Raw genomic sequence first — 25,089 nt, 5'->3', positions numbered from 1 at the left:
GGCTTGTCATTTTTATGACTTTGCCAGTTGGGGCCACAAAAGTCATTAGGTTTTAAATTCTGCTGGTAGTAAAGCATAGCATGTGTCAAGGATTTTGTGGCTTGGCAAAATGTACAGAAGCATCGTCAAAGATGACAGCTGCTGCTGCTTTTTCCAAGGCTCCATAATGTTTTTCAGCCTATGATACTCTAGGCAATTTTTATTTAATATACTGTGATTTAGGTCTGTGGAAATACTTCACCTCTTGAAGAAGCTAGCTTTCAGTCTCAACCAATATTTTAGGTCATAATTAATCATCTTAATTAATAAAACAGGCTATGGTAAAACTCTACAAAGTTGTACTGCCCTACTAAACTAACAAAGTGCCTCTGCTTGATTATCAAACAACTCACTGATGCATTGATGCAAATGCTGCATTTTGATTATGCACAACACAGACAGAGAGAATGTGTTAAAATGGGTCCTAGAAATGATCATCAAGGAAAGATGCTGTGCTCACTACTATGGGTCATGGGAAGTGTTTTATCAGTTGAATTCAAAGGAGGAAAACAGTTATAAATGTACAAAGCAGGAATGAGAGCTCATCTGTTTTACATACTGGGCTTTTACATGACTCAGCCATAATGCACAACAAGGTATCCTCATTTGTGGAAACCCATAACAGATGGACACTTTAAATGAAGCATGGGAATCATACACTGATTGAACAGAGTGGGTAAACAGGTGACTGGAACTATTGTATGGTTGGGGTGTTATGATGTACAATTATTATGGGACCTAGATTTCAAGCTTTTGTTTAACATGTGAATAATTTGTCTTCCATAATGCATGACAATGGAATATAGTTCAGTGCACTGAATATTATTTTGGAAAAATATTCTTATCAGTATTATAATATTGATCTCAGCTATATCACAGTAGGAACTAATTGTAGTGAAGGTATATGTTAGAGGAGGGAAGAAAAAACTTGAGATGAAAAATGGGGAGAAACTGGGTCGGGGAGGAGATGGAGTTAAGACTAAAGACTGCTGATTAATATACAGTAAAAAGATAGAGAAGGAAAGCAGTGAAAGGAATTAACGCCCAAGGCTGTTCTCATGAGATTAGAAACAGAGGGAGTAAAGGTTGACTGTGTATCTCTCCTTGTCTACCTCATCATGTCCCCTTAGTCTCATCTCAGCCTGGGGACACGTACGAGGATACATGCTGTGTTTGCTAAACATCTAGTAGTCAGCTCTGTATACCATACTGTATGTGTCCCTGCCCCTGTGGACTCAACTTCTTCAAAGTGTGGGAAAATTTCACACTACACCTCTAAAATAAAACAGATAAGAGAAAGACTCACTTCACACTGTAAGTCAAGGAGACGGATCTAATTCAATATTTTATGATTAGATAAATCAAAACAATGTATAAACCTGTCAGTGGAGAGTATATATGTATATGTTGATCACAAACTACTTGGAGGATGCTTCATATAATTGGCTAAAAGACATAGTAAGGTTGTGGATAAGTTTAAGTGTATAGTTACTGGATGTAAACACAAACTAGCTGGCTTGTGTTAACTCATTATTTTAATATTCAAAATATATGCATCTCAGTTTATTTCCCCTTTATTCCCTTTCTTTCTCTCTCCCCTCTTACCTCTTGGTTGAGCAGGGCAGTGGCCAGTTTTTGGACTTCGGGAGTTAGCAGTTGGGTCCCTCTGATGACCTTGCTCAGTGCAGCCAGGGATTGGTGGATACTCTGTGACAACACTTTCAGTTTAGTGTACATGCTGTGCCAGTGTTTTAAAGCATATGTAGCTGCAGACTCATTTGACACCTTGCCATTTGATTGCAGTGAACTGGTTCATGATGACTAACAGATCCTCTGACTAGCTGTCTGAATTACTGGTAGACAAGGATGTAATAGTGATCTTTCTTATTTTCATTTCATTGCTTCTTTAAAACCTAAATGTCCTGCACCACTCAGTATGCACGCAGTTATACATAAGTCACAATCTAACAACTGTTGAGTACTGTTGAGGCCTTTTTCATTGTGAGAACACACATTTCAGCACAACCTGTGGTTTTACCCAATTCCCAGAAAAAAAAGTCACATACAGACTGCTGCTATAAATGCCCATTCCATGAGAAAATTAATTACATAATGAATTACATAATGAATTACATAATCTAAACAGTTTATGAATCATACTCATCTCATGCATCTTCATAAAGCAAAGCCCACTGTCAGTAATTCCTAGCATTTTACAATATTTCATTTATGTTGCACAGTGCAATCCATGCTATTTGATGAAATCCTCAAATTCTGCTATCACAAAAAAAACAAAAATATTTCTCATTACTAAGACCGCTGGTTATCTGACATACCTGGACCAAGCGGATGGCGTTGAATTGCTCCAGGGTGATGAATGACAAGACTGGTGACCCATGACCCTCTGTAGGTGGGGCCACCTTCTGATGGATCAGTGTAGAGCCCTGAGAGACAGGCAGAACACAGACAGAGAACCATATTGGCATATTAACATGTATAACACGTATATAGAATAGATACACAGATGGATAGAGTAGATATATAGATGAATGGGGAGGACCAGAGAGAGATGTGAAACTGTCATGTTCAAAAACATAATTTTCACACAAACAGAATGTACATTGTTTGTACATACTGTGCAGCAATATCATTAGATGATACTCATTCTAACAACCCTGGGCTACAGTGCCTCAGGACCTGCTGTATAATATTATACAATTGTCTTACTATTGCTTTATTTCCCTCTCATCACTGGAACACTGTTAGCAATACATCAACCAATCAGTCTACTCAAATTGGCTGGTACACAGTAGCATGGATATGGGATTATTTGGAGTTAGATGTACAATGGATTTTGTGACTGCTGCTGTGGGTCAGCATGCTATCTTTTTCTCTTTTAAATTACTTGTTCTTTTACTACAGTATATCTTCCCAGAGTTCCCTGTGGATTTTCTTAGCTCAAGATACATTAACTAAATTCTTCCATTCTTGGTTCTTTCACAGTAACAAGATGTAACCAAATAGGAAACTGTTTCTGTCTTTCTGCAGCACAAACCAGGGGACAATTTGTTTACATTAGTAAACAGAGAGATCTACTATAAGTACACCAGGTATTTATGAAAACAGAAAAAAGGAGCACAAAAATACAACATTTTGCTGTATTCTGTTGCAGATGTGACACTTTGTACCTGTACCATGTTTTGTTTTCCACACATCTACTCAGATAGTAGGACTGTGGGATAGACGAATGGGGCAATGGAGAGCAAGAGATAAATATGGGCTGGGGTGTGCTTCAGCTTGTCTACAGCTCTGCTATTGTCTCTATTCAAAAATGTAACTAAACAGCCAAATAAACAGTCTCTGCTGTGTCGTGCGTCTCTCCTCGATCCAGGCGACAGAAAGATTTATCAAGTACACATCTGCATACACACAAAGTCATGCACACACAGTTTACAGACACAAACATGCAAGTGCACACACAAAAATGCACTTGGTCACACATACTTGCACAAAAGCACACTCTTACAGATGCACACTGAGGTAAACTCTAACATTCATACACACAGACACACAAATTATGAACATGCAAGCGTTCAAGCTACACATCAGGGAACACATATCCACTGATGGTCAAACACAGAGGGTTAGCTGACAACAAAGGGCCAGTTAATTGAAAGCAGTCAGAGGTAGATTGTGATCTATGGGAAGCTAGGTGGCAATACAATGGCAACAATTAACACAGTCAATCATTCTCCTCTCAGTAAGTACAAAATAACTCTGCAAAACTGCAAAAGAGAGAGGCAGAGCGAGAGAACGGGAATATGGTGGCTAAATTATTTAATGTAGAGGTAGATGTCCTTTTGATTCGAAAAGGTGCCAGTCTCTAGGCAACCACACAAAGCAGTGCTGCTTCAATAGGCAAACCAGCAGCTATCACACACAGTGCTCAATTAGACTCTACTAATTTCCAATTAGCTTTCACAGCTTTTAACTTAGACCAGTTACTGCTGCATGGGCAATGTAAAAGCATGATTTTGAATACAAATAAAGACTAGTATGGAGCTTGAAAAGAAGCACTAATAAATAAAAAGTGGAATTAAAACAGTGTTAGTAACTAAGCAATGGTAAATACACAGCAGGTACCATGAGTTTGATGACAAAAAGGCATGAGATACGTAGGTATTTAACAATTATAAAGCTTGAGGTTTTTACAGCAAAACTAAATTACTAATCTCAGGGATGTGAAAATTAATATGTGATCTCCATGAATCCCAACACAATTTTAGGGCATAAGGTTAAGATTCAGATATCAAAAATTCTTTAAAAAGTTTTAATCAAGTTGATCAAGATGAAATCAAGATGAAATTAATAGGGACAGCTTTGCAGAAAAAAAGGTAACATAAAAGTTTTAATTTCCTTGATCTCTCAGTTTAGGAAAAGTAATAAAGAGTTGAAAAGATAAACTGTAATAAAAAAAGAACTGACCTGGTTGAGTTTCTTCCATAAATTGAGGACAGGTGAAAGTCCATTCGACCAGAGCTCCCTGTCAAATTTTGACCCAGTGGCTACTGAGCGGCTCAGGACACGCAGTTGGGAGATCACCTGTGAATCAATGGAACAAAGGTGTTGTAGTGACACAGAGGTATCAGTTTTTTGAATTAATAATCTCTATGCTGCATGCACGATTTTAAAAGGTCAGCCCAAAATACATGTAGATGCCCATGGTGCTTGCAACTTCCTTCATATAATTAGACATAGAGGTGTAACTGATGATAAAAACCCTCAGTGTGTCGGCAAAAAGGTCACACCTGTAAGTGATCACAGCTGTCTTCTGTGAAAAATGTGCAAAATGTGAGTAGAATAAAATGTTTTACTAATTTCACCCAAAGGCAAGGTGTGATTTCTTAAAAAAAAAAACACTTTTAGTTTTTAAAATGCTATAATAAAATGTCATTGACATCTGTGGTGCCTACACCCTCCAGTGAGAGTCAACACTGTTTCAGGTCTGGGAATATTACAAGTGAAAAAAGGCCAGGCCCCAAACACATCTCCTAACAGCTCCTTACACACCTAATCAAACATGCTTAGCTTCAGGCTTAGAGTCCTGGATAGTGCTTTTATCTAGACTCAGTGTGTGTGTGTGTGTGTTTGTATGGTTGTGTGATTTTGTATAGGTGTGTGTTGTGAGGAAGGCAAAGTGTCTGATAAATGGCTTTCATTTGGTCCAGGAGAACTCTTGACTAACACCTGCTTTATCTTCTCTGCTCAGGAGGGAAAGTGTGCATATGTGTGTGTATGCGCCTGCATGTGTGTATGTGTGTTTGTATGGGAGAGAAAGGTAGAGAGGGGGGTTGGTGGTTGGCGGGTGGGGGTGGGGGTGGCGGGGTCGACGGAAGGATAAAGAACCAGATAACTAATCTAGAACTTCACCCTGACAGTAGTAAAAATGAGGGCAGCTGAGGATGGAGATTTGAAATATATTGGGGTTCAAATATATGGGGATTTAAATATATTAAGATTTATCTTTATCTCAATGAATGACTACCAGGCAGCAACTGCATTTACCATCATAACCATCTAGAAAGAAAAAGTTACTAGACAATGCCTATGTGCCAGGAGTCAGCTGGGTGCTGTCAATTTAGTTAAGGCTTTGATTTTAATTCAGTGTAATCCAGGATTGTGGATCAGGGTTGTTAATCAGGGGACTATTTCCCATGGTCTTAGTTAAGATGATGTTCAATAATGACATCTACTGAGCAGAACTTTGTGTTTAAAAAAAAAAAACAAGCACGGATGCAATTACATCCAGATATATCATATTATCGGTACAACGTTTTTTGTGTTATCTTAATTATGATAATATCCCAATTATATATTTCCACCTGCTACTCACTACTGATCTCACTCGTCCTTTCATTGTATATATACAAACACATGGTGCACTCATACATAATACATTGAGCCTAAGGGAATCCTCAGTATACATTTAGTACCACTGACCTATGTTCACACCAAGCTTATGCATTTGTTTTAAATGGCATCCACTGAAACCACTGACTGTCCCACTGTGGTTACTTGCCCAACCCACAGGTAGTGACAAGAGTCTTTAGGGAGAGGAGAGGGCATAAATTAAGGGGGGAGGAAGAGGGAGAGAGAGAGAGAGAGAGAGAGAGAGAGAGAAAGAAAGAGAAAGACAGAGAGAGAGAGAGCATGAAAGTGACAGTGATAAATGACAGCTGGGGGGAAGACAATGACATACGGGGGAGATAGGTGGTGGGGAGAGAGAGAGAGAGGGAGAGGAGAGAGAGAGAGAGAGAGAGAGAGAGACAGCAGCACACAGACACAAGTGGCCTTGTGGGAGTTGTGTGACTTAAACTAGGCTGGTGGTTCCAGTGATCAGCCGACCACACTGACAGTATGAATAGAACTAAATGCATTAACATCCACATGGGAACTGTACACACAAGCTGTAATGGTTCTGTGTGGTTAAGGATAATGTGGATAATTACACATTAAAACACACAAAGAAACACAAAAACATCAAAATCATCTCAGTCTGTCTGTCCTATGTATGAAGTTCTGTTACGAAAGCAGTAACTGTACCCTTGTTATGCATTATATATTTGTGCCATTCTGCGTGAAGTGACAAAGAGTTGGTTACAGTGCAGCCATACATCTTTTACTCCACTTCCCATTTCTCCTTCATTTCTCTTTTGATTGTATCTTCTATCATTTCCTTTTGTTGCAATATCTCTCTCTCTTTCTTAAACACATACACGATGAAAGAACACATCTGGTTTATGTGTGAGACTGTGTTGCGTTGAGTTTCATCAGAATCTGCAGTGACCATCAACCGTGCACACACACACAAACACAGAGACAAATGCATCATGTGAACACACACTCACAAATGATGATTATTCATGACAAAGTCAGCATAAATATTGCAGACAGTATGCAACTTCACATTCATTCAAAAATTGTTCAAATATACAGTGCAAACAGACACAAAGGCAAAAAAGGCCCCTAAGAACATGCATGCACACACACACATTCACACGCATTAACTTGTCCCAGTATCCTTGTGTTGATCCTCCATTGTTTAACTTCATTCCCTCGCCTCTAATCCAGAGTCCCTCAGCCTTCCTGTGCATGACCCCAGCTTTGTATTTTATGATAGTTTGAGAGATATAAAGTTGTATGGTTAAAGGACATGAAGTGAGCTCAAAAACTGATGATATGGAAATGACATTTTGATTTTTTTTTTTTTTTATTTATTTTCTATACAGCACCAAGAGATGTGATAGGTGTCCCTCTTTTAATTTTGAAGCGAATGTAAGGTTGAGAAGCTCTTTCCTAACCTTTACACCTATATGTCTAACTGCAACCTTTTGGTCTTTAATATACTCTAAACACATCATCTTTTCCATGTTTACAGACTGTTGAACAATGCACTATTTGTTTAAGTTATATTATTGCTGTAGTGTAGACTTTTTAAAACCAGTTTATATTTACAAACCCAATATCACACAATGACAATATAACCTTGACAACAATAAAAGCAGACAAGATGTTCACTGTGATGGATTACCCATCTAAACCTAGTTTCATGTCTCTGCAAGGTGAATTTTATTTTGTAGTGAAATAGATGGAAACGGATGGCTGCCTGCTCTAATGCTTTAACCTTAAATTGAATTCCTGACCCTAAAACAAACAGCTTTTATGTCTCCAGAATAGAGGTGTGTCCACCAACATGACTGTGTTTGTGGGTTTGCTTGAAGAATAAATACACATATGTAGTAACTCACACACTCAAACACACACACACACACACACACACACACACACACACACACACACACATGCAGAGTAAATTGATAAAACAGAAATAACTGCAATGTCATACAGTACAACTGCACAGGTGTGGCCTGCAATCTGGTGGAGTAATCACCTCTGTAATTTCAACAGTAATTAGGAGTTAAATTGTCTCTCTGGACGAAGGGTGCAGTAACAAGGCAAAAAAAATGGCTGCCAAAGTGAAAAAGTGAGAACCTGAGTCTTTTGGCAGGAGCTACTCGAATGACCTGACTCACTGAGTGGAGCTTTGTTCAAAGTGTTACAAGTTGGAAAACACCAGTATCTGTACTAAGGACAGTGAGGACATCTTTACTGAATTGTAAACAATCTATCATGATGTAATTATAGAGCAAAACTAAGCAAAATACAACCCATGTGCCACAAGGATACATTTTTTCATACAGATCCTAGGTCCCTTTGTCTGCTTTAAGCATATTCATATCAGATAATGTGAGTAGATGGGTAACCTTGCCTATGTGTGCACTAGCATGTATGTGAATATGTGTGCATTTATAAGAATGAACAGTGCATGTGTACTGATGAATGTCCTTGTGTGTTTCAGTGTATATCCGAGTTAGTAAGAGTGCATATCTGTATATGTGAGTTTGCTGGTGTATGGGAATAAATGCGTGTATGTGTATGCCTCTGTGTTAGTACTTCTGTATGTGTGAAGAAGAGATGGAGATATTGGTGGTGTGTGTGTTGGTGTGAATTAGCAGGTGGCTGTGTATGTGTGGTTGCACCTGGGAGCTGATGATTCTCTGGGAAGATCTCTCTATGTTGGCAGGCAGACCAAAGAATGCAGGTCTGTCATCCTCTGGGAGATTCTCTATTACACTGCGGTAGTCCTGGGAAGACACATAGACACGTGCAGGTCACACACAGAAATGTACCCACATGCAGAAATAGTAAACCAGATAAAAAGAGCAAGAGAGCAGAGGAAAAGATGTAAGGAGGCTGCCTGAATCAGTCATGGCTCTAAGACAACAGACAACCCCACCATAGTTTTATATTCCTGAAACTGAACTGAGGTGATAACTTGATAGCATGGTAGTTTGCTACATGTGACTAATGGGTTGAAGAATGCCATACAGTATTGTCCTTATTTAGGTGTATTGTTTGAATGGTTTGATGCTGTTTATGTAACATTATTCATTTGGCACAAAAAGTACCTTTAAGGCTTAAATTATTAAAACTGAACTCCCACTTACCACTGACTGTTGAATTGAATTTGCCAATTCCAAAATATAGATTTAGATATCGATTTCTTTTGCTTACCAAATGGTCTCTTAGTGGTTCTGGAGGATATTAAGTCATTCACATAGGACTTCAAATGAACAGGCATCTAATACAGTTTTGGACATATACAGTATACCCACTTATTTTATGTGTTTACTAAGTTGCATCCACAGAATACAAACTACATGCAAAGCGATACAGAAACAAAACAAATTGGGCAAACTTGAGGGAAACTAATGGCATTTATTTGCAGTGGCTACTTTATAAACCAACTTTAAATGAAGCTAACACAACACAGACTAATGATATTTCAATACTGACCAAACCACAAACAGTAAATCTAGTCAGTGAAAAGCTTGGGAGCATTAATTCAGTACCATTTCTCGAAACTGTTTTTGCTTCTTTGCCAAATGAGTCTGGGACTATTTGGATGTCCATACACTACATTGCACCTTATTCAGTAGAAAAAGACTGTAACGCTTTTTTTTTTTAACCTCAGTAGCTAGAATAAATTTCTTGAACATATTTAAGAGCCCACATAAAGCACCTATGCCTGCAACTATTGATTAAAGTTTTTGCTCGCCAACTATATGTGTTACACGTCATCCTGACAACCTACCAATATAGAGCAAGAGTTTGGGAGGCTGATCTGAGGTGGAAAGAAGCGTGTTCCTCCTCTGCTCTTTCTCTGACCAGATGAGAGGGAGGATGAGAGGAGACGTGCAGAGAAGAACTGCTCAAGGTAAGAACGTAAGATGCGGAGGTCAGACGGGTTATCGATGCGTCCACCATAGATGGCGCTCTCCAACAGGCCATGGACAAACTCCCACTGGAAGGTTTTACCACCTTGGAGATACAAGGACACACAGGCACACAAAGAAATCTATAAACATGTGTAATGAGTGTGCACAGAACAAAACAAGCGCACAAACGTGCACATACACATACCATATATGTAGAAAGATAAAGAAACACAAAGGAGGGTACATGGGCACAAATATGCACAGTGCATTAAAATGCAAATGCTGAGTTGTTCCGGCTATGCTCTGTTAAGGGTGATGTAAATTAGAGAGGTAATTGATCAAAGATCTTAAAGATTCCAGTTCTCATTACCGTGTGTGCTGCAGAGGTGAGCAATAGAGCAGAGCTGCCTGCTGCATGGTGATATGTTACCAGCTCTCCTACCTTCAAAAAGCCTGTCGATGATCTCAAATCCAGCACGGAGGTCTGACAAAGAGAACTCATAGAACTTAGTCCAACCCTGGATAAAGCAGAGAGGAGGGAGAATAAGTACAAAAACTGAAATATTTTTATTTCACTTGTTGTACAAGAGTAATAACATTTCAAGATCTAATGGGGTTACTTTTAGAGTTTGTCAGATGACATTCAAAATCTCATCCTACACTGCCTTTTCTTCTTAATCTTATAATAATTGTATGCGAGTATCACAACGGCCATATTTTTCCATTCTAGAGATGGAGTACACAAGCCTGACAATGTAAAGACATTTGTATCCTATTCAGTACAGAATGCACTATAAGTCAATTTATCTTCCAATCTGGTGAAATGCTGTGGCTCTCCTTGTCAGGGTGAATGTCCATTATGTGTATCAGCAAGCTGAAACTGTTAAAATTACTTCAGCACGCTCATGCACATTCACTTCCCTCGGTTCAAATCTTACAGTTAAATTCATTGATACATCACAGAAACCCAGCGCAACAAAGGTATTTTAATACAGCCCCAATACAATGCCACAATAACTGAAGGGAAATTCTCTAGTAGCTGTTGAGTGAAGGCTACTGCATACCATTACCATTAGATTATCATTCACTTTTTGTATCCTGAAACCATCTGGTCACAAGCAAACCTCCCTTACCGCTGGTGGGTAAATGACTAAATTAAGACTGGTTTAGTTTTTGAACAAAGACTGACCCATGTATGGACACGTTACACTGTGCCTGGGAGCACAGACAGTCAACACCTTAGCACCAAGGCTTCAGGGAATGCTGCCATCACACAAGAATCATTCCCACATATGCACAGAAGAACACATATATTTTAGTACACACAGTGGCATGACATTGACCGTTTCAGTACAAACACATAACTGAGTGTGAGGACAGTCTCAGTTTGTGAGTGTGTTTGTCGCACTTCACTGCTATTCAGCATTTCTAATCTGCCCACTGATGCTGTAGGTGGAGAAGGTGAGGGATGAGGGAAAACCGTGTGGGCATGTTGAGTTATTCTTTGAATGATTAAGTGTATGTTGTTGTATGTTCGGTAATTATGTGCTTGAGTGTGTATTCACAGAAAGAGTTGGGGCATGTTTCCACTGCATTTGATAAATGTGCTTACATGTGTACGAATGAGATTGCAGTTTGTGCTCATTCGTGTGTATACTGCTGCTTATTCAGTGAATGATTCAGTGCATGAGGCTTATAAAGGTGAGAGTGTGCTTTCTGCTGCTGCAGTGGCTCTGCTATGATCACAAACGCACACACAGACACACACTTACAGTATATGTTCTCTCCTAGCAAGACTGTACACTACTGTACATGTGAAAACCTGCTTTCGCCTCTCCTCATTTCTCTTTCTTACTTTTCTTTCTTTCTTTTTCTCTTTCAATACCTCCTCCTGTCCTTTTAAAAGAAGTGGTTTTTGCACAGGCATGTAAAAAGGATGAAAGTCCAGAGAGGATAAATGAGAGAAGGAGAGAGGACAGTGGATGAAGTGAGAAGAGAGTAAGTGATGGTGGAGTGGACGAAAGGAGCTGTGCTTCAATAATTAGGTGATCGTGTTCTTGGATGAGAAACAACATTACCATTTCAAATGAAAACACTTACCAGAGATTCAATGACTGAGAGAGAGAGAGAGGAAAAAAAAAAGATACAGGGTACTTGTAGCCAGGGAGGGTGGCCACTAAAATGAAAATTAGGGGAAAAACAAGTAAGCACAGTAAAGTGAGAGAATTTAAGGAAGAAGAAAGAGAGAGACAGACACCCAAGAGACTTACAGACACAGGCATGCTGTATGTTAGTTATGTACGTTTAAAATGTCCTCTCAGGCAATCAATACTTTTGTCTCCAAACAACTCCACAGTGAGGGGAATGGTTAAGGGGGAGTATTGGGACCAAGCCTGATGGGAAAAGGAGAGACAGCAGAGAGAGTAGAAACAAGTGTGCAAAAGTTGTGGCAATTTAATTACAAAAACATGCTCTTTGCTAGTTCTCCCTTGTGCTTTGGTTTATTGGCAGTGTTGTGATTGCGTGTAGGTAAGCAGACAAAAAGAAATTGCAGACATATCTTAGCACTTGATTAGACAGACCACTCTGAGGCATCACTTCAGTACACACAGAGACAGAGGAGTCCCCATGCATCATGAGACCCTGCCAAACACTGGCATGCTACCGAATTGTAAAAGCAGCTGTTCAAGTTGACAAGAGGAAATGTGACAGAGCAAACTACATTAAGTATCAAGCAATTACAGGTGCAAGTCTTCTTTTGCCTGTGTTATAATGTGTCTGAATCTTTGTGTTTGATTACTTTGGACTCACACTGCTCAATCAGAAGAAAACCAGCACAAATAAACAAAGAGGCTTTTTGTGAACGTAAAACTTAATTGTGTTCATTTCCATAGGTTATCATGTAGGAACACATAAGGTGACAACAAAATGTCATTAGTTGTCAGTCTCATTATGTAGCACTAGGTTTTGAAAGAACAAGAACTACTGACTATTAAGGTGTCAATGTTTACCTGAGGAAACTGCTTCAGTGTTTGACTGGACCACTCTAAATATGGTAGATTTGAGTGCACCCTAACTGTAAAATTAGCACTAGGCATCAAAAACTGAGGCAGTTATGTAAAGACTCGCGCCTCTGTTACTCATGACACAATATCAAGGCATACCACCCTGAGTTACTGAGTTTACTGATGTTGGGAAGCCAAAGTGTTTACTGCTGTTTTGGACAGCCACAGTCCAAGGCAGGGAGAAAATCCTGCTGTCATACAGAGTGGTGAGCCATGATAATCGTTTAAATATGGGGATAACAGTGCACATTTTTGGACAGTCCCTCCTCAAAGGCATTCACAGTGTTGCACTCGGATGCACACATGAAAAGTGACAGACACAGTTGCGTAAAAAGTGGAAAAAGAGAGCTTGAGAGATAAGTTCTACCCCCGCATACCTTCTCACCTCTGCACACCTGCCAAAAATGCTGTGTGAAGTGGGCATGAATGTCAGATCGTCAGTTTTGGAAAGTTACAGAATTGTCTGATGATTTGGGAGTTAACACAAAACTATGTGACATGTAGATGGTCAGGGGGCAGAGAACCACACAATGTCCCAGTGTGCAGCTGTTTTCATGGGTCAACACTGGGCATATTGATATAGTTTCTAAAAATCCATTTATTTAGTGATTCTTTAAGTGTCAGTGATGAGGTTAATCAAAATCTTCAGTTTTGATTAATTTCCTTATGAACTTGCAGCAGGATATTTTGACACAAACATCGTATATTTCATTTTAGTTTATCAGATCTGACTATTTACAAAACCTGTTGTCTTTGGGACATCAAGGTCCCAGTAGTCTAATAACTCAGGCTACTGCTGCCATCATTTCCCTCAATGTATTCAATTTGTTATCTACTTTGTGCTGATTCATCACTGCCTTGGTTCTCAACTGAAAAAATAAATAGTCTGGTTTTCTTTATTGGGATGCAAATTAGGTCATTATTTACAACTTCTATCCTGTTATGTACAGATGATTTATCACCAGAGCTGTAGCTCAAATGAAGAAATACTGTTTAATTTCTGAATATTATGAGTTGATTCTGGCACTAGTAAAATACCACTTTGATTTATTTGGAGCTGTTGTGAGATAGCTAAAGCTGAGTTACATCTCAGTTTAAAAAACAGAGTGATTATTACCATCACATGCAGTGGGTGGCTCAGTGAAATCTATTTTCAGTTGACACTTGTAATATGTCTCCTTTTTAAAATCCCTTCACAGTGTATGACATAGGACTTTTATTTCCCATGCTTCCACCATCTGAAAATTTAGCACCTTGCCGCCTGTCTCTGCTCCTTGTAATCCTGTTGGATTTGAAATTGCAATACCCTTTGGAAAAAAAGGGTTTCACCAAGGGTTCGGGGACCTTTTTTCTGCATTGTGTTTTGTACTGTGTAACACTGTATGCGTGCTGACCAGCAGGCAAGTTTACTACAAAGGCTTATGCTCATAGTTGCACACACACTAAGACTTTGCCAGAGGCACAGCACAAAGAGCAAACACATTTGCTATGTTGGTCAGTAAGGACAAAGAAAACTGATCTCTGTGGTATTTTTTTACCCTCTCTGTGGATATTCATGTATAGACTATGTATTTTTATTCCATTCCTCCCTGTACCCCTGTAAATGATTCTGCATGATTTTTGTACATACATTAACTGGCTAAATGTATAGTGGTGTATGTATAGATGAATACAATAACTATGACCTGCACTTTCAGTATTATGTACCTGTGGTTAACCAGCATGGAAATAAGGTTTTACAAGTAAAAACTACCAAAATTCTTGTGATTTTTAAGGGTAGTACATTTAAGTAGATTATAATGCTGTGAGTATAAAAGTTAGGTATCTACATCTGACAGCAGCTAATGCTGGTAGCATTGGTGGAAAAGTTTCAATCCAATAGCAGTAAAATTCTAGAAAACTTTTTCTGTTTGTGCTGTTGTCTTAGTTCTGCATCTAGGACTGTTAAAACATTTAAGTTGCAGTGTTGTATTTTTCCTTCTTTAAAAGGTATTGTAATACTACAGTAGTATGAATTTATTGTCCTGAGATGAAAATATAAAACTATGACCACTTGTCGGTCCATGTTGGTGTGTTTGTGCATTTTACCTGTGGTATGTAGTTGCGTCTCTCTTGGCAGACAGCATGGAACCAGGCCAGACAGAACAGAGACTGAGCTCTGGCCAGGACACCTCCTACACACAAACAATCAACAGCATGTCACAACCCAACTAATTACAATAATCAATCATTATTAGAGTGTCTATGTTTTATAACAACTGAGAGAAGGTAGTTTTTTTTTATTCATCAAACAAAATGTAACAGAGAGGACTGAAAAGAGAATCAAGTATGCTGTATTCTGCTACAGGTTGCTGTCTCATTTGCTGCTGTTCATTTCACTTGCTGGGATGTCTTTGTTCACAGGATTCAAAGCCCAAGCTAATAATCATGCATTGATATCACTACCATAAAAGTAACACATGCCATTTTATGTTCAAACACAGATTCAGAAGATGTAGGAGGTACTGTAAGATATTAATTCCTTAAAGAATGTAAAACAGAGACATGTTCATTCATTTGGGCATTAGTCTTACATGTTTACATCTTTGCTCAGAATAAGAGCAAGAGCAAATCTCAAGCAACAAACTGACGGTAGAAAAGAGAAAAAGGAGAAGAGACGACCTTTGCTGATCTGCTCAGGAGTCCACGACTCATATGTCCTCATCAGATTCTTCTTCAACCCGGGAGGAGCCTGGGGATGGAAAAATAAAGAGAGGACAGACACAAAGACAGGAAATAGACAAGGTAAGAAGGGATACATGGGAAGGGATAGAAAGAGTGCCAGAATCTTCAGCAACAAATGTTCAATGCAAGGCAGGCACTCTAACTAAGTTAGCTAATGGCTTGAAATTGCAGAGCAACTTGATTTCTTTTTACAGAGAATGCCCTCTACCCAGCCATTGTGCTAATAATGTAGAGAAAATGTATACATATTTATGTATATATTATGTACATATGTCAGAATGTCTGTGAAACAAAAAGGAGCTGACACCAACTGAAAACATAAACTATTACAGAACTAGCTTCCAAAGTTTTAGAGTGTTGGTGGCATTTCAAGAAAAAGTAAAACAAAACTCTCTAATCAATCTGTAATCAATCTCACTAAAATGTTTGTTTCATAGACAATAAATGATTGCAAAAGAAAAAAGTTGTCTACAACATGCCAAATCAAACTGAGTTCATAAACAACAGTGGCACTGGAAGACCAGCTGTGGAAGTATGCAACTTTTTCATCTCTGTTTATCAAGTTACTATGTTAGAGTGCCATGTGAGTTTGGATTATTGTGAGAGTGGAGACTGAATTGTTAGAAACAGGCTAGCATATTATCATGAAATCCCTGAGAGTGTGATTCCCAGATCCACTTCATCAAATATGTGTGCCTGGCAAGGCCAGAAAGAAGCTGTGAAAGCAATTCAAGTGTGTGTGTGTGTGTCATGTTGATTCTTTTCAATCTGTTTTGTGTTGATGTTTTTTATCTTGAGCCAACACCCAGTGTGCAGAACCAGCAAACACTGGACCACATGTACAAATCTTCTCTCTCATTCCAAAATTCTCACATTACTGCAACAAAAAGTTGGACTTGTCTGACAACATAGAGATACTGAACAAGCGAGGGCAGAGCTGTTTTACACATGCAAAAGACTACCTGTCGTTTAATATCTGTCATGTAACCCACCATCAGTGTCTCTGGCAGTTAAAACATTCTATGAATACTGGAAATGAACTGGAAAAGCAGGGTTGGACATCCAACTACTGTATTTTAGTTGGTACATTCTCACATGAGTCAGAACATACTGCATCTCTGAACAGTTCTCTGTACATTTGATTCTTCTTGCAACAATATGCTTTGTTTATGGCAGAAACAATGAGTAAACATTGAGGGCAGTTTACACATTATCAGCTTTGTTGAACATTTGGTACCTCCATCTGGAGGTTTTGATAATACATACAGACAGTAATGCATATGTCCTAAATCTGCCAAATTCACCACATGATATGTTATCAACTACAGATTGATTAAATGAATTTGGAAGGTGATTACCTTTTTGCTGTCCACAGCCTATGCTTTGTCTATTCACCCATGAACAGCTGGCACTATGATTCAGTTACCTTTTTTGTTACTTTTTACCCTCACATGAAAGTGCATTACTGCATTCTGGTTCTGTGTATTTTCACTGGAAATACACTATTTGCTCTATGAAAAGTTTGGGCTGCTGGTTTACACTTAAGTCTAATGTTGTTCCAGCTGTGTCTAAGAAGCACTATACATATTTACTGTCTGAAGCTTCAACACTCAACTGAATAGGGGAGTCAAGTGTGTGGCATGGTATTTGGGGCTGGGCAGAGCAGCTATAACAGCTGGGAAATCACTGTCCTGACTATGGGTTGATAGTAATGTTTTTGCTAAACTAATTAATTATATTTTACCATTTTTTTTACAAAGCGGTTTGAAGAAAAGGGTCATTGTGGGGGATCTGTCATGTAGTGTCTGTGTGGTGGTTGTGGCATGCAGGTTCAAGTGCTGTTAAACTCACATTTAGGACTATTAATACTACTACTGTGAGTTTATATAGCTCATATGGATGAACTGATCAGCTCTGCACAATCCTTATACCAACCACACTGACAAAACAAAAGAGCCAATGTATCTCTCTCTCTCTATATATATATATATATAGAGAGAGAGAGAGAAAGAGAGAGAGTATATGTTTATCTTTGTTTAACATATTAATGTTGACATTTGCATTTCCTACAGTCCAGAAGTAATATATGACAGTGCCTTGGTTATCACCAGGGATGCGTTGAGGATGTGTGTACATACTTATAAAGTATGAGCGTGTCTGAGAGAAAAAAAGACAGACAGAGAGGCTGTTTGTGCAGTATGCTTGGCTGCTGAAGTAGTTAACCCCTTGAGCATGATTCCCATCAGAAACTGAGCGCTAAAGCATGCATCAGTAACACACAAGCTGCGGGCTTCTCTGTCTCCTTACAAATATACACTAGGCCCACAGGTGACTGCACTGCATATGTTGCTATGGCACAAGTATAAAAGAAACACATGGCTGCACTCTGTAGAGAGTCACAGAAAACAGCAGTCTATATTTGGGGAAATTAAAGAAAAAGTTTCAATACTGCATGAGAAAAAAACAATAGGGATGAATATACATGTATGTACAGTGTAACTCCAAAAATGTGTGGTGCATATTTGCATGTAAGGTTCATTGTAAGCCACTGTAGGAGTATTATGGTGTTGTTTTATCCCTGTATGTGTGTGATAGTGAATGTGTGTGTATGAGTACCTCATAAGTGATCTTGAGGCTGGACTGCAGCAGTATAGGAGGAAATCTGGGGTGAACTTCTGCCGTCAGCCAGAGACGGAAGCCCGCTTTAGGATGCAGCACATTCAGCTCCTGCGGAAGATCAAGAGTGCACACATTAGACACATGGTATACAACTAAGAGATCATGGAAGGAATCCGAGGGTGATATGAAAACCAGATGGCTGAGATCTTCATTTCCACATCAAAACATAAAACTCACTCATGAATTGGAAGAATCAGAGAGGACTTGATTTTTTGATGGCACGTATTATCCAGCCACTGTATCACACAGGTCCATCTATTCTCTAAACTGCTTATCTTGTTTAAGGTTGCAAAGGGCTGGAGTCTATCCCAGTATATCCACAAAGACAGACTCCAGCCAGCTGGGTTAGATTCAAACACAGGGCCTTCTTGCTGAGAGGTACAAGTGCTAACCACAAAGTTTACTCAAGTTCACACAAACCATTTTTTTTTTCTTTATTTCAAGGGTAGAGTGATAACTTTATTCTGCACTGGATGCACTTTTTCCTGCACTTTCTCACATCTCTAACAATGCACTGATTTTAATGAAAGTGCAAATGTAACTCAACCCCCACTCACAAGAACACCGTTCTTCATATTTTTATCTTTGTAAAGATAGTCCTTTACTTACACAGTATGGTTCAATGAGAGCAGTTAACCCTCTCTTACATGATAACAGATTCTCAACAGTGACAAACCATTAACCTATACCCCTATATATTTCTCTCTCTCTCTCTCTCTCTCTGTCTATCTCCATTGCTGTCTCTTCATCTCAATTTCCAGTTTTCTTTCACTCACTTCTCTTCTTACATTCCTCCCCCCTCTCATTCTTTCTTTCTCAAAGACTCGTGGTTAAAAATAGCATGCTGGCACCTTAGGGTCTTGTGTCATCTGATTGGGAACTCGCACACACTCACCCATATTCATACCCACATGCGTGCACACACACACACACACACACACACCACACACACACACACACACAACACACACAGCACTGAAATGTAATCAATGTGTTTCTGCATCATTTGGAACCTAATCCGTTCTCATGGAAGGAAACATGATCACAGAAAATCAAAAAACACAGGAACTGACATCCTTCAAAGAAAACTCCCATCTCTCATTGTGTGTGTGTGTATATTTGATGTGTTGTCAACCAGATTTCCACTGGAACAAATGATGGTATTGCGGTGAGATGCAAGGCAGACACGTTAACCAAGATGCAAATAAAAAGAGGAAAGATAGAGAGAAAGGAGGAGAAGGAAGAAGAGAGGACGAAAGAGCACAGATTTATTTTACTGTTAGCACATCAATAACTAGAATATAATATACTGTTAGAATACATCCATATTGCTCAGATGCAGTGTGAAAGACTTACCACTTACACACAGACAGACAGATGGAAATTTGTATCTGCACACTAGGGATGAGGATCACAAGTACCTCCTGATGCAATCCTATCACAATGTTTTGAACAATTATATCACAAAAGATGTGATAAACAGCATTTCATTCAGTTATCATGACACAATCTCTGAACTATATTCATCATATTGAGCTTGGCAGACAAAGAGACATTTAGATTGATAGTTAGATTGACAGATAAATTAAAAGATAGATCCATAAGTAGATGGATGGAGTCAGCGATGTGAAAAATGAGAGACAGGAAACATTACAAGTGGAAGAATATGAGTGGACAGGAATGAGAGGACATCTGCACTGCCAACTCCAATTATGAACACTTTCCGCTCTCCTCTGTCTCTCATCCCTCCTTTCTCCTCTCTCTAACTGACCAACTGGTTTAGGGAAAGAGGGAGACAGATGGCAAAGAGAAGATGGAAAATTTAGAAACTACACTGACAGTGTTGGACTGAGTAAATAGGACACAGCTACAGAACCAGAGGCAGATACTTAAATGAAGCCCTCTCTTGGTAGAATTTCCACCTGCCTGCCGAGGCTCAGATCATCTTTTCCCTACTTCCCTCCTTTCACATCTACTGTTTCTTCATTCTTTCTTTCCTGTGCTCCCAGCCTCCCTCGTTCCCCATGTTGCGTCAGTTTTTCATTTCAAGCTCGACTGCCGAGACCTCAACCTCATCGGTTGCTGGGCAAAGAGCAAGACAAAGAAACAGAGAGGGACAGACAGGCAGAAAAAGAATTTTACTTACACAATACGAAAGAGGGAGAGGAGGAGTACTGAGATAAACTTGGGAGAAAATAGCTTGTGTGTAGAGGTGGAAACAAATGGAGAAAATACAGGAAAAAACGCAAAATAAAATGGGAACAGAGAAGAGAGGTGGGGTATAGAGAGTGCAACGGAGAAGGACAAAAGTAGAAGAGAGCTGTAATAAACCATGGTTTAAGTCACACTGGGAGCACAGACAACTCTGGACAGGAGGGATCTCTGGCTAACCCCAGGGCACACACATGCCCGAACACACACCCACACAGACACAGAAAACACATACACACAGGTGAGGGAGCATGCACAGACACACACAAACACACGGCCAATCACTGCCAACAGCTGTGCCTCCCAGAGAGATATGACCTGCTACAGTGACACAGCACCAAACAGAACCCCAGGAAAAGCACATGGACACAAATAAATACAAAGAAAGTGGAAGACATAAACCCACTTAAAGTGACACAAAAGCACATGTACACAATAATAACAACAAATAGGGTGAGCAACACGAGCACAACGAGTGACACACACAGATATGTACTCATTACATGTAAAGCAAGCATGATACAAATACACATATCTGTCCAGAAACAGACAAACACAGAAAGTCAGCCAAATAAACAATACTCATGGTCACAAATACAGTCACAAAAAGAACAGAACAGTGACTAATATGGGCTGACGGGTAGAATGCAAAATGTGTATGTATAAGCAAAGGACAGAAGGTAATTTTAGATATGGAAATTTGAGCAGCCAGCAGATTGTGTTGTATGTGTGTGTGTGTGTGTTTATGTCTGTAACAGTGTTGTACTACACAGTGTTATCAATAAACACTGACAAGCTCAGCAAAACTAGAAATTGCATATAAACTTTAAAGGTACCCTATGGAGTTTTCGATCTATAGAGGTGTTATGTCTCACGCACACGCATGTGCATGTGGGTGATGGAATACACAGTCTTGCCAATGGACTCATACTATTTGTCTGATCAACAGGTGGTGGTAATGTGCATAGATTTGCAGCAATGCCCCAGAAACAGCCAGGAAGAAAAAGACAACCAGTTAATATACATGGATGTAAACAATGTAGGAGTTAAAATACTCACTCAAATTAATACTAGTGTTTTATGGGGAAGAAATGCATTTGACATACTTGTTAGAGACTCAGAATACACACCGTGTGTTTTGGTGAGTAACACTGAATATAAAAATAACTTGTGTTTGTTTACAAGAAAACTCCACAGGGCACCTTTAAGTACAGAACATCCTCTAGGCTCCCCCTTCCACTCCACCTACCTGGCACTATGGGCTTTAGATAATGTGAAGAAGTGGTATTAGACTTTCACTGGAATAATTTCTTGGACTTATTTTCATGGATTTATTTTACAGGATTTAGTCCACTGGACTTATCCCAACAGACTGTTTATTAGACCCTGTCCTTGGACCTAGTGTACTTCGGAAGTCTTATATTGGATTCATTATATAAGTTTTGGACTTATTATAATCCTGTTGCTGGATCAGCGCATCCTTTATTTCTACAAAATATTATTCATTTACTGTCTCTCTTGTAATTTGCCTTTTCCTATCCATAGCTATTAATTCATACCTTGTTTTGCAAGAATATCATACATGACCAAAAAGCAAAAAAATACAGAGAAAAAACTAAAATTGCTCTCACACAAACATTCACTGACAAATGTTAACACCTGTCCTTAAGGCTTCACCTGACACACAGGGCACCTACTTTTTCCAGGAGGGGTAGCCATGCAGTGACAAGGTGAAGGTTTTTCAGGCAAAGCCAGTCTCCATTTCGGGAACATTCTCTGAGTGTAGCTAAGGCCACATCAGCCTGTCCCTGGCCCATAGAGATCTAGACAGACAGAGAGAGGGAGGGAAGGAAGTAAGAGGGGCAAGAAACAGAAAAATGTGATTTTGTGACTACATTGTAATTTCTCAGAAGTTAAGGGCAGATAATCTGATTCAATATTCTGATTCATCTCCCTCCTTAGTGGGAAAAACTGTGAAATACCTGGAAAGTGAGTTTCCTACTGTGATTTTTCTCAACAGAGGCCAATAACCTTTAAGTAATCTGATTTATATGTACTGTATATGTAACTGATATGATTTACAATAATGTTATATGCCGCACTCATATGAGTGGAATGCAGTGTGTACATATTTAGTGTTTGATATAACGTTTCACTATGTAGATGTAGTTGGTTTCAGTTTGATAAAAAAACAAATCTTAAATCAAACACATATCAGTTATATGGTCCAATACATTTGAGTTCTAAAACTCGAGAGCTGATTGTGGGTAGGTTTGTGTACTTAAAAAGGTACTTGAAAAAGTTACAACAGAGAGGAAAAAGCATATATTTTTTAAGTTTTCAATAACATCTATAAAACTTTGCACTTCAGTGATATTTTTGGCAGGCTGTCTTGTCACACTCATTTAAACTGAAGAGGAATTCCTCATAAATACAACTTGAACTATAATGAAGGAGCATGTCACACAAAGCAATGGCACGCACAGACTCCTTGCTGTCTTAAAATCTATAACTATTGATGAACTCCACTAGCAGAACATTATCAAGAGCTATGCCTAAAAACTGTGTTTGAATACAATATTCAACATGCTGCAGCACTCTAATTTTTCCCCATTTAATTGCACAATAGCCTATTCTGTAGATCTGATCTTGGTATTGTGTTGGAAAAAAATCTCCCTGCATTTGCTAATCTGCTGTGACTTCTCCCGACTTTATCCTGTTGTTCACTACCTCATGATAGTTGTCTCTGCCAATGGTTTCTGCAGCTAGTTCTGCAAGCTCCTGGGATGGGTCTGCCCCTGGAGAGATGATGATCAACACCGGCTCCCATTCTAATGTTTCTGTGTAGAGACGCCGCAGGTTCAGAGGGGGGGGGGAGAGCTCTTTCATACCTGCAGAGAAGAGAAGGGAGATAGGAAGAGAATGAAGGGTGTGGAAGACAGATCTGTAAAACGTGCTTCAACATATTGTTTAAATTGAATATGCTACTCAAAGTCAAAGTGACTGGATACACTGCATAGAGAGGGTACACCAGGAGGGGAAGCAAAAAAGAGCAGGGAACAAGAAGTGGAGGTAAATGCTAGTAGCAGCAAAGGGGCAAGATGGAGACAAAGGTGGGGTAGCCAAATTAAGTGGGAAAGATGACAAGGGGACAGGGGGAGGGCATAAACATGGAAAGATAGACATTGCCTAAAGGTAGGTGATGGGGAAAGGGAGGTTGGGGAAAAGAAAAGAAACGTAGAAAACAAGAGGGAGCACAGAAGAGAGGCAATGATGGAGAGAGGGCGTAAGAGGAAGACACTGAGAGAGACAGAGTGAGAGAGATTAGGAGGATGATGTGCTGTGCATACTGAGTGCTTGGTATGCAGCAGTATTCAACACACATAGCAGAAGAATACCTTGTCAGCCCCCTGGTGTTGAAAAGCCAGGCTCTTTGTGTATGTGTCTAAGTGTGTGTGTGTGTGTGTGTGTGTGTGTGTGTGAGAGAGAGAGAGAGAGAGAGAGAGACAGAGAAAGTCTGCATGTGTGCATTTCCTCACTGAGCATTAGCCTCTAATCCTGCTGTAATATATTGAGTCGCATATCAGATATGAGTTAATAGTGACACACAAGCAGTGATACAGGCGCACACAGTGTGAGTGGCTGTGTTAGAAATTCCGCTGTGACGTTATTCATGCATGTATCAGCAGATATCTCTTTCAGACTCACACATGCACACACACATATACACGCACACACACACACACAGATGTACACACAAAGTGTTGTCTTTTCTGGTTGAAACAACTGCCCCAGCCTGAACATTCTTTTGGTGTCTTGCTGCCAAATGCAATCTGCTGCACTGAAGTACACGCACATGCACGCACACAAGGTCTTGGTAGAGACCATCTCAGAGCTACCTTTTTCCTGCATCACCATAGCAACACTAAGAAAAACAGTCATCTGACCACATGGCTTGTGATGTCTGACTGGGGGGGGGCATTTACAGAACGTGTGCATGCACAAATACATACACAACTACCTTTGACATGGCCAGGTAATCAGTATTCGTGCTGCAGACCAGCATCGTCTGCCTGTGAATAGCAAAGTTCACCTTGGCTTTTATGACACACAATCAGGGCAAAGAGGAGCCTAGAAAGAAGATAGTGCCACAGTTTCCCTATGGTTCAAACACCGCTTGGGGGTGGAGGGTGGGGGCACTGAAAGGATAAGAATTAAAGAGGAAACACTTGGTCACACACAGCATTTGACATTATAGGACACTGAGGCTTTGCTATTACATTTTTAAAAAATCTTTTTATTAAAATCACTGTCATTGACAGAATACATTTGTATTTCAAAGCTGATTGACTGTTTAAACAAAAATTGTGTCATCTTGGCTAGATGATGATAAAAAAAATAACTGAAAGACAGAGACGGCAATGTTTTTTTTATGTGTATGTGAAAGAGGGTTGTATTTTAGAGAAGTAGATTGAGCAAGCCAGTGAGTGTGCACTGTCCGTGTGTGTATATGGTTGTATGTGTGTGTTTAT

At 39.4% G+C, this 25,089-nt stretch overlaps 1 protein-coding gene across 5 annotated transcripts in view; it reads right to left on the bottom strand.

Moving 5' to 3' along the window:
* Positions 1 to 25,089, bottom strand: part of LOC108886628 (cytoplasmic dynein 2 heavy chain 1) — a 97,640-nt gene that overhangs the window by 8,727 nt on the left and 63,824 nt on the right. For all 5 annotated transcript variants that reach the window (XM_018681602.2, XM_018681604.2, XM_051065363.1 and 2 more), the window contains 11 exons: positions 23,288 to 23,448; positions 22,255 to 22,380; positions 18,284 to 18,394; positions 15,605 to 15,674; positions 15,032 to 15,117; positions 10,321 to 10,396; positions 9,755 to 9,981; positions 8,640 to 8,744; positions 4,525 to 4,641; positions 2,376 to 2,483; positions 1,645 to 1,746 (listed from right to left, as the gene is read on the bottom strand). In XM_018681602.2, the coding sequence (XP_018537118.1) occupies positions 1,645 to 1,746; positions 2,376 to 2,483; positions 4,525 to 4,641; positions 8,640 to 8,744; positions 9,755 to 9,981; positions 10,321 to 10,396; positions 15,032 to 15,117; positions 15,605 to 15,674; positions 18,284 to 18,394; positions 22,255 to 22,380; positions 23,288 to 23,448 (1,289 nt within the window). The remainder of the gene's footprint in view (positions 1 to 1,644; positions 1,747 to 2,375; positions 2,484 to 4,524; positions 4,642 to 8,639; positions 8,745 to 9,754; positions 9,982 to 10,320; positions 10,397 to 15,031; positions 15,118 to 15,604; positions 15,675 to 18,283; positions 18,395 to 22,254; positions 22,381 to 23,287; positions 23,449 to 25,089) is intronic.

The sequence above is a fragment of the Lates calcarifer genome, linkage group LG21 (genome assembly GCF_001640805.2).
Source record: "Lates calcarifer isolate ASB-BC8 linkage group LG21, TLL_Latcal_v3, whole genome shotgun sequence".
In the NCBI taxonomy this organism is placed as follows: domain Eukaryota; kingdom Metazoa; phylum Chordata; class Actinopteri; family Centropomidae; genus Lates; species Lates calcarifer.
Note: the sequence above shows the minus strand (reverse complement) of the source record. Positions and strands in the feature narration are given on the sequence as shown.